Source organism: Tarenaya hassleriana, unplaced genomic scaffold (genome assembly GCF_000463585.1).
Source record: "Tarenaya hassleriana unplaced genomic scaffold, ASM46358v1 Cleome26, whole genome shotgun sequence".
Classification (NCBI taxonomy): domain Eukaryota; kingdom Viridiplantae; phylum Streptophyta; class Magnoliopsida; order Brassicales; family Cleomaceae; genus Tarenaya; species Tarenaya hassleriana.
Genome location: NW_010965869.1, coordinates 942,782 through 952,693, shown reverse-complemented (window position 1 = coordinate 952,693; position 9,912 = coordinate 942,782). Strand labels below are relative to the sequence as shown.

The following is a 9,912-nucleotide window of genomic DNA, read 5'->3' as shown; positions in this document are numbered from 1 at the left end:
CTCTCTCTCTCTCTCTCTCTCTCTCTCTCTCTCTCTCTCTCTCTCTCTCTCTCTCTCAGTCGTTTGTTGTGAAAGCAAAGAAACCAAACTACCCAACGTTACCACCAATACCACTCGCTCTCATCAATATACACATTCTTTTCTTCCCTGTCATTCTGCATCTGAGAGTCTGTGTTCATTTGTCCCTCCACAGCAATGGAAGACATAAAACTAAATCAAGATGAGCATATTCCCATTGTAGGTCACGACCGCTCAAGCATCGACTCTTCCCGTCCTTTTAGCTCGGTGAAAGAAGCCGTAGCCATTTTCGGCCAACGGATTCATCTACCAGGACACTCACAAACCCTAAACCCGAAACCTAAAACCCTTAACACCAGTACCAGTCCTACCCTTAGCCATGGTGCATCTTCCTTGTCATCTCCATCACCTCGGAAGCAACCCTTTTCGAAACCTAAAACCCCTACCACCAGTACCAGTCCTACCCTTAACCATGGTGCATCTTCCTTATCATGTCCATCACCATGGAAGCAACCCTCACTGCCATCTTCCCCCTCAAACCCTAAAGAGGAGTTCATGGATGTTTTGAAGAAGCTTGAAGCCGAGCTAAAGGAGACGAAGACCGAGCTGAAGCTCTTGCAGGAAAGAGAGTCGGAGACAGAGGTGGCTTTGGCTACTTTAAACGCCGAGCTCCACAAGAACATGTCCAAGATTGCTAAAGCCGAGGCTGATGCAGCCGGGAAAAGCGCATCAGCCATGGCTAAAACGACTTCGGGTTTTGAGGCAACAAAGAGGAGGAATGATGAGAGAGAGATTAGTGTAGTGAAGAGGGAGGAAGATAGGAGGAAAGAGCTGATGAGGAGGATGGAGAATGAGTATCCCACACTGGCACAGATACTTGATGGCAACAAAGGAAACAGAGAAGCGCATTTCGGGAAGAAGAAGAAGAAGAAGAAACCTATTGTTCCTCTTGTCGGAGATTTCCTCTTCAAGAAGAAAGGGTTCTCTGGTGAAATCTCTGCTCCTGTTTCTTCAACTCCGCGCTTTAGCTGAAACTCAAAACCCACAGAGAATCGATCCTATATGTATATATACATATGCATACCTATATCTGTCCGTGTGTTTGTGTGTGAGGTGTTTTTCGTTCTATTCTTCATCTTCTTTCTCTTTGTTTCTCTACAAGAGTTACCTTCGTCCGTGCGTGCATCGGTTTCTCTACTTTGTTTTGGATTTTGTGTGCAACTGAGCCATGCGTTTCCCTCCTCTGTAACAAGCAAGCTGTGACACCCTTCATTCTGCTGTTATAACCATCACATCATAACTCTTTACTTACTAAATGCAACTTATAGAGTAACATATAGAAGATCATCCGGAAAAAAATTGTCGTAGAATTTGAAACGAAAACTTTAATTTGCTAAGATGATTTGGATACGGAATCAGAAGACCAACTCAGCTTACCTTGACCGACTGCTGGCTCATACCATCGAGTCCGAGCCATTTCTGGAACTACAAGATCTAAAAGAGTTAGAAACAATAGCAAGTACAAGTGAAAGGATAAATGTGTGTGTGGCAACAAGACGGAATTAAAAGGCTAAGCAAGAAGGCCTTTAGTATTGTTCTATTGGATTTAACAACAATCTCCAAGATCCTCAAAACCAAATAGAGATGCTAAAAAGAGACAACCGTACAAGTTGCAACAGAGAAGGAGGTGCCAGTAAAAAACAACTTCATTGAAAGGCACAAATGCAGGATTGCCCACAAGGATAAATTCTAGACCCTCGTGCAGATTATGAGCTCTTCTATCAAGAATGCTTTTGGCTCACCAAAACTATCAATTATGTGAAGAGGCATTAAAGCCTGAGATTTCTCAGCAGCTGACTCCATCTGGGAGTTTCCTCGTCGAAAATGTAGGTGAGAGGTGAAACCAGGACTCCACTACCTCCGATCTGCAATCAGGTTTTAACATGTGTGGAATTAATCAGACATGTAAACAAAGGTGAGCAATAGCGCCTGTGCATGAAAATGGTATGAAGGACTCCTAAAGACAACATAAGGAAACCGATCGGTGCAACAAAATAGACAAGTTTTAAGATGACAACCATGCAATTCAACGGAAATGGAACACCAGTGATGAATTCTTAATGGTGAAAGCGGTGCCTTTCAAAATCTTGGAACTAGCACATCTAAGGGGTGGAGAGGTATGGAAAAGTTAATGAAAAAATATCTACAGATAGGATTACTAACCGCTCGCAGTTGCTGAACAGACTCGTACAGGGCCTTCTTCGGTACACATATAACACTTGCATAGTACTCAATCGATACTTTTCCATCTCGTTTACAGTAAACAGGGCTTATCGTTGGTCCCTGCACACAACATGAGATGCCAGAATGGCCTACAAAAGTCACTACAAACCCAGAGAACAGATTTTCAAGTTGAAACTATGGGATTGAGGGCCCAAAATATTCTGAAACCTTACCTGCAGTCCTGATAATGATGGTTGGCTCAACACGCGCTCAGCCACTTCCTCAGCATTCGTTCCTCTCATGTTGGCAACAACCTGACGTGAAAACATAAGAAGAAAGAAAACAAAACAAGGAAATATAAAACGGCACCAAAGGTACAGAGTGCATACAGTGAATTGACCATCTGCTTTCAGGTGAGCCTCCAGTCTTTCAAGAATCTCGTGGACAGTTTCTAGCGCCCCTTCTCTCTCAGTCAATGCCCTTCTGCTTGCAACGAGTACGGCCTAAGAAACAGAAGAAACTTTTCAGGCATAACGGTCACCAAGTGATTATATGCAGATAATTCACAACTCCAGGATCACTACTCTGATGATGGCATACCGAGAGAAGTTACCTGGCTTTCCAGCACAACTCCTCCTTCAATTTCTTTCAAGTTGTTCTCCTTCAAAGTTGTCCCGCTACTCACAAGGTCTAAAATGGCATCAGCTATCCCCATCTATATAAGAGCAGAAGCAAATGTCAACAAAAAACTGTAGAGACAAACTCTAACCATAACTTAGCAATAATAGCCACTGAAAAGCCAACAGAATTGAGACAACAAGCTATTCTAAATATAATCTTTTTCATCCTCACAGAAGCTCAGTCCTTTAAGAATAATTCCACCTCGTGTTAGAGAAAAATTCAAAGTTAACGTGAAATAGAATAAATCGCACCCCAGGGGCTGCCTCCAAGGCTCCATCTGCAATTGAAAAGATGACATGCTTTATCCCATTATCTCTCATGAACTTGGGGCCTAACTGCAAACACAGTTTATTTGATATAGTATAAGATATCGAAGCAAATGCGTGTCGTGAAAGAATTCGAGGACAACCAACAGATAAACTTTTAACCATCATACATAAGAAAAGCCTGTAGTAACACGTAAAGGTCTCTCCTCGGTCCACTGGGGCATTTGTGCTAACTCCTTCAGAGAATTTACATTCTCAAACATCTCATTTTCAGGTATCTGAAATAATCTGAAAAGTTATTAGAAAAACAATATCCAAAAGCCAGAAGATGTCTGAACCCACAAGGGCCACAACTACAAAAGAATAGAATGTACCGCAAGGGATAGTCGACAGTCACCAAAGTTGAGAGCATCATGAATGATAATAAGATCTTTATTTCCCTGAAAATAAAACCCTAACATTCAAATTCTGATGGCAGTGAGGCCCTCCAAAGATAAAACTTTAAGAAAACACAGAGAACGTAAAGTACCAATCCAGTTTGTATCCCCATCTAGTGGGGTGATGGGGAAGGGAAAACACAGAACAGTGAGGAATAAAATATGTATTGTTGTTAAGAAGTTCTGGATTCTAAATCATAAAAGATAATGCGACAGTATGGCTAGAGATCTGAGGAAAAGGACAGAAGAACGAAAAAAAGATTAGACTCGTTTACAGAATGCGCAAAAGCCTTCATGCATCAGGTTGCACATTTACCAGTTGAACTTGATCTACATTATGAACATCGTTTTAACAATGACTACTGAGATACCCTTGAACCTTACTAAGATGTCTAAAGCTTTTAAAGAGCAAGAGGAATTCAGATTTTGACCTACCTGACCATATTCAGTAACAGTGTCAAGACCAACTATTCCAAGATCCAGATCTCCTGAGAGTAACTTCCTCACAATGTCATTTGGCCGTTGAAACCAGACTTCTGTGTTCGGTAACTGGAGGACAGAAAATGATGAACAATGGCATGCGCCTCACATAAACATGAAACCAGAAAACATCATGCGCATTTGCATTTGCTCCAGATGTCTACCTGCGGAATCTGAGCCACATATTGCCGAGGATTGACTTGTTTGACGAACAATTGACAATCCTTCAAAGAAGCAAACAAAAGAGAGAGGTCAGAGTAAGCTGTTAGATCGCAAACCACTAACAGATACGAGAGACAATGTAATGAATTCAACCCTCTTGTCATTCACAAGAACCAAGCAATTATGATGAGCTTCGGTAACTGCCGAAGAAATCCAGAAGTGATTCAATCTTAAGCTTGGATTAAAAAAGCGCGCCGCCTTTAATGCAGGCTTGAGGCGAGGATGATTGAGGCAAATAAAAAGAAAAATGTATAATTCGGAAGATGAAAAGACAAAGAAGAAGATGAATGAATAATATCGAGGGACGTAAAAAATTATTAACTTTAGCTAACACAGTGTAATTACGCTACTGTCTTGAATGGAGGGAGGTTTTTATTCGTTTTTGGATTTAGTTTTTGGATTTTGGATTTTGGATTTTAGTTTTTATAGATTTATAAATCTAAAAAAACTGTAGCTTTTTTTCAATAAAATAGTTTTTCTGGTTTTTAAAAAAGACTAATTTTAAAAAATTTGATTGGTAACTTAAGTTTTAAAAATCTAAAAACTCCAAAAACTCTATGTGTAGCTTGAGAAGAACATATATGTATATATGTATAAATTTTAATTAATAAATAAAATATTTTATACCTAATATAATTTTCATTGATTATTATAAATATTCATTTACTGTTTTTATAAATACTAATCTATAATAAAATAATATATTATAATTTTTTAATTTTAATCAATTTATTTTCATTAGATCTTTAATAACTACGCTGTAAATATAATAATTTTTAAAAAATATATTTTTAATTTAAAGCTTGAAAACAATGATATATTTTTTTTATTTAATATAAATACTTTTGCACCTCGTATATCTGAGGCATGCGCCTTCCCTTCGCACCTGGCGCCTCGCGCCTCAGATTTTGGGACCTTTTATGCCTCACTGCGCCTAGCGCTTTCTAAAACTAAGATCGCAAGAGGTAACACAGAAGTAAGGAACTGCTGTAAATTCAACGCCAAAGGAAATGGATGTAAAAGTCAAATGGTCAACATTTGACCTCACAAGATAGGACCAAAACAATCGAGTATTCAGCAAAACTCGAGCCAATTTCGGATCAACTTCAGGTCAGAGCGTTATGAAAGACGGTCGCTATTCAAATCTTTCCAGCATTCCTTCGATTTGTTCCAAACGCACAGGAGAACCAAAAGCTACGTACCCAAAAGATGCTGACCCAAACCAATGGAGGAATATCCAAAAAACACAGTCAAGTGTCCCAAACTCAGCACAACAAAATCTACCGCGGCAAAATCCCTAAAAAACCGTCCAAGATTGCAGGAAATTTTCCAAATGTAGAGTGCGATTTCCCTTTCTGGGGAAACAAACAGAAACGGCACTATCTCACCTTGAGAAGATCAAGAGTATCAGAGGCCATTCGTCCCTTGCTAGGAAGACCAAGACGAATCTGGTTACGCTCCACTACAGCAGCACTGTTGTCGACGGAGCTCTGACCGTAAGATACGCAGCGCGTAACGAATCTCAGGCATCGCCGGCGAGGCCCGACGACGGAGATTCCGGTCGACGGCAACGGAGAGGAGGGAGGGAGGAAAGGGACAAAGGAAGGGGAGGGGCACTGCTGTAAATTCGTCAGAGGATTCGACATCGTCCGTTGAGTGGGCAGGGAGGGAGAGAGTGTTGTGATTTTATGTTTTCCCTTCTTTCTTTATTCAGCTTAAAAAACATTTGTGCCAATGCTTGTTAGGTGTAGTAATTGATTGATTGTTGACTATTAATCGTAACGCCAAGGATGCTGGTTGATGCATGCGTCTTTATGTATTTTAGTAGTAGAAGGAATGTTTTATTTGGGCTGGAATGTACAAATTAAGTGTAACAACGTGTTAGCTGGGGTTCACGATACAAAGAGAGCGTCGCCACAGTATAGAGGGAGAGATGCTGCCGTTAGATTCCGCCGCCAATTATTAATAGGAAAAAACTTGAAAATTCCCAAACTTGCATCCTGAACTTTAAAAGGTATTCTTATTTACTTCCAAAATTAAAAAATTAAACACGATAATTTCTAAACTTATTAAAGTGACGTCCCAATAATAATTTTGTCCAAAATAATGTGTTGAACAATCCTACGTAGTACGTGAATTGTCAAGACACGTCAAACTTTTAAGTCATGTATGCAGAACCGATTTTAATAAATACGGTTTAACAAAATTGATTCGTAATAATAAAAATTTCGGTTCACCGAAATATCTGGGATAATGACGGAGATCAGAGTAATTACTATCATCGTCGGTTCTCGAACTCTAGATGCAGACCGACGACGTCTCTACCAAAACAGAAATATTTGGCGGCGAAGTAACTGTCATCGGGGCTAGATCTCTTTCATCCCAAATTTTTCGATGAGAACGATGTCTTTCAAAGAAGAGATACGGTGATGAAAAACGTCATCGATGAATCCGGAAGTACCCTCCAAATTGTTATTTTTACTAAACCGGAATTTTTACTATTACGAACATGTTTTGTTAAACCGTGTCTATTAAACTTGATTCTACATACATGGCATAAAAGTCTGACGTGTTTTGATAATTCATACGCCACGTAAAATTGTTCAACACATTATTTTGGTCAAAATTATTGTTGGGATGATTATGACATTTTTAAATAAGTTTAGAAATTATCGTGTTTAATTTTTCAAATTTGGAAGTGAATATTAACACCTTTAAGTTTAGAAATTAGTGTTGCACTGAATTATAAGTTTAGTAAATTTCAAGGGGATTTTCCTTATTAATATTCCCTCTTCTATTTTTTTTTACAAAAAATTAAGAGAATATATAAAATTTCAGGAAATTCCAAACCTAGGTTTATTTATATTTATACTTTAAAAAGGGTAAAATATATACATAATGGAATTTCCTGAAATTTTATATATTCTCTTATTTTTTTTATATATATATAAAAAACAGAAAGGATTACAATCTAAAGATATAAAATATCTACGTAACGGAATTTCCTGAAATTTTATATATTCTCTTAATTTTTTAAAAAAAATAGAAAGGATTACAATCTAAAGATATATCCGATAAAAGGGTAAAATATGCCGAAATTGAAAATCATTATAAAAATTGTAATGAAACAAAAAAATTGTATCAAAATTCATATAATTATAATAATGGGTGATAGTTACATCTCAAGCTACAAGACAACATTGGACTTTACTTCTCGTTATTACATCAAAATCACCAATAAATAATTCCCACACAGGAAAAAAAAAATACTTACAGATTCAAACTCAACCCATAACCCTAAAGAGCATGAACCAATCAAGATATATTTTCACTTCAATATCATCAAGTCTCCGTGTGAAAAAGCCTTCAGCTTTGGTCAAAGTCATGTACGGCCGGAAGAACACAGTGTGTGGACTCGTACTTGCATCTCTCGCAACAAGCCTGCAACATTTCTATCACTTTCCGGCACCTGCAAAACCCAATTCCATGGACGATGAGAAGACGTATTTTACAAGAAAGGCGGAGATAGGAGAAAGGAGAAAAAACCCGAGAGACAAGTCGAATCTCACTTTCCCACTATACCCCTGGTCAATAATCAGGCATCGCATATAGGATCATATTGTGATGACAACTGATAAGGAAGGATCAACTTCCATTTCCTGATTCTGCAACTACTACACTGGGAATGATGACAACAACATCTTCATGGAGTTGAAAATATCAAGAGATGATCCGTCTTAACACCAAGAATTTAACATTTATCTAATATGAGACACCAATTATCAGAAGCATATTGAGTGGAAATCAAGCTAGTTGCTCTATTCATACTTGTATTGAGAGTGGTAGTGATATTAATTTATATAGTGCCAAGGGTCTCAATCTAATAGCTCTATGCATTAGAAGTAAATCTATAATATCGAGATCGCTGAGGGAACGACGTGCATGCAAGGAAAGAGCACTAATAAGATTACAAAAAGGCCAGCTCCAGTGTCATTTTCATGAGGAAATTTCGATAATATGTGGATGGTGTTCTTGGATAATGCCAGAATCTTGTCAATTTTTTTGGTGAAATGTGTTCGTTTGAGGCCTCATAAGACATGCAACCAAGTGACAGCATACAATACAATACTCAGTAACAGCTGATGAACAAATTCAATCCTCTAGATTATCGAATCCAAAATCATAACAATGAAGCTTTATATAGGATTTCATTCATAACCCACCCCGGGCGGGCACTTGATGATCAATCAATACCCTCACCAAGAACAAACTAAAGAAACCGTATTCACAGAGGAGCAGCCAAAACAAGAACAAAGAGGATGCCACAGATGGTTGAGATATCCAAAACACCTAATCTTGAATATGGATCCTAATATTTTTTTTCCCAGAACAAAAACACACAGCAAAATTATCATATAGATTGGAACAGGAAACAGGAAGATGACCAACCATGAAACACTCACTATCAAACGAATAAAATCATTAGTTTTTTTTGTATTGTTTACAACCAGTATTCAGTATGCGAAAATGGGTAATGCACCTACTATCCTCAGCACCTTTGAATCCACTAGGAAGCACCAAATTTCACATAAATTAGTAAAACTCAATCGATTCGCTTTGATCGAGACACGAACCCTAATCCCCAAATATGTAAAAACCCTAGCCCGTATTCCTAATTCCAATGAACCCCTTGTTCCAGCGAGAAACGCAAAAACCATGCAACCAATCAACCATCAAAACGGATTGTGATCCTGGACAAGAAAACCTCACGAAGCCCAAAAACGAAAAAAAAAACGCGAAAAAAAAGGAGAGAAACAAAGCATAACCTTTGAGGAAGAAAATTGTTCTTGGAGAGACAATGATTGAATATCGCAAGCCTCCTTTTTGCAGGGTTCTTTGCTTGGCTGCGCCATGCCTCTCTCTCACCACCTCAATTCGCAGCTCTGTTGGTTTTCCGATCACCGACTTTGATCGACGGAATTTGTCCCTACAACAAAACTCGGGAGAAGAACAAAATTTTACAAATTCTCACATATATAATATATATATATATACATACACACACGCGCAACCAAACGACCACCATAATCGCATCAGAGTGATGTCCTTTCTCTTTCTGTTCGATTTGGGAATTATAAAAAAAAAGATGCGGTGAGCGTGGATCGAACACGCGACCTTCAGATCTTCAGTCTGACGCTCTCCCAACTGAGCTATCCCCGCTGATCGACGTAAGCACAAGACAAACATTTGAAGGGTGCTAACGTGGGGTTAATTCAATAAATTTGTAACCATTTATTTATGATGATTATGTTTGTAAGGATACCGTGAAATGCTTGCTCGCCACAACAAAAATATGTCAATGTTTTCAAGTTTTTTTTTTTAATTTTCGTTCCATGTTACTTTTTAAAAAAAAATATATTGATTATATATCTAAAAATTAGACACACGTATAGGATCATGTATGAAATGATGGATTATCCGACTGTCGAATTTGAATTCGGATAGATGCGAGTCTTACATTAATAGTATGAGAATATCCAAAACTTAAAAAAATATTATTTACATCTTATATATATATATATATA

At 38.1% G+C, this 9,912-nt stretch overlaps 2 protein-coding genes, 1 long non-coding RNA gene and 1 other non-coding gene across 4 annotated transcripts; 1 reads left to right on the top strand and 3 right to left on the bottom strand.

The window, feature by feature from the left end:
* The first annotated feature begins 195 nt into the window (after nt 1-195).
* LOC104816807 lies at nt 196-1,147 on the top strand. Its single transcript, XM_010545776.2, has one exon. The coding sequence runs from the start codon at nt 196-198 to the stop codon at nt 1,048-1,050; it is 855 nt and encodes a 284-aa protein (XP_010544078.1). The 3' UTR covers nt 1,051-1,147.
* Nucleotides 1,148-1,577: 430 nt separating this feature from the next.
* LOC104816806 (ATP phosphoribosyltransferase 2, chloroplastic-like) lies at nt 1,578-5,989 on the bottom strand. Its single transcript, XM_010545775.1, has 11 exons — nt 5,716-5,989; nt 4,270-4,329; nt 4,061-4,174; nt 3,563-3,628; nt 3,359-3,466; nt 3,174-3,257; nt 2,855-2,956; nt 2,631-2,744; nt 2,475-2,555; nt 2,242-2,361; nt 1,578-1,943 (listed from the first exon to the last, which is right to left on the bottom strand). Exons 1-11 carry the CDS (start codon nt 5,971-5,973, stop codon nt 1,848-1,850), a joined length of 1,203 nt encoding a protein of 400 aa, XP_010544077.1. The 5' UTR covers nt 5,974-5,989; the 3' UTR covers nt 1,578-1,847.
* A 1,474-nt stretch (nt 5,990-7,463) lies between these two features.
* LOC104816805 lies at nt 7,464-9,437 on the bottom strand. Its single transcript, XR_772371.1, has 2 exons — nt 9,154-9,437; nt 7,464-7,796 (listed from the first exon to the last, which is right to left on the bottom strand). It is a non-coding gene; the product is annotated as an uncharacterized LOC104816805 (long non-coding RNA).
* Nucleotides 9,438-9,474: 37 nt separating this feature from the next.
* Nucleotides 9,475-9,547, bottom strand: TRNAF-GAA. The gene has a single exon. It is a non-coding gene; the product is annotated as a tRNA-Phe (tRNA).
* Between the last annotated feature and the right edge of the window lie 365 nt (nt 9,548-9,912).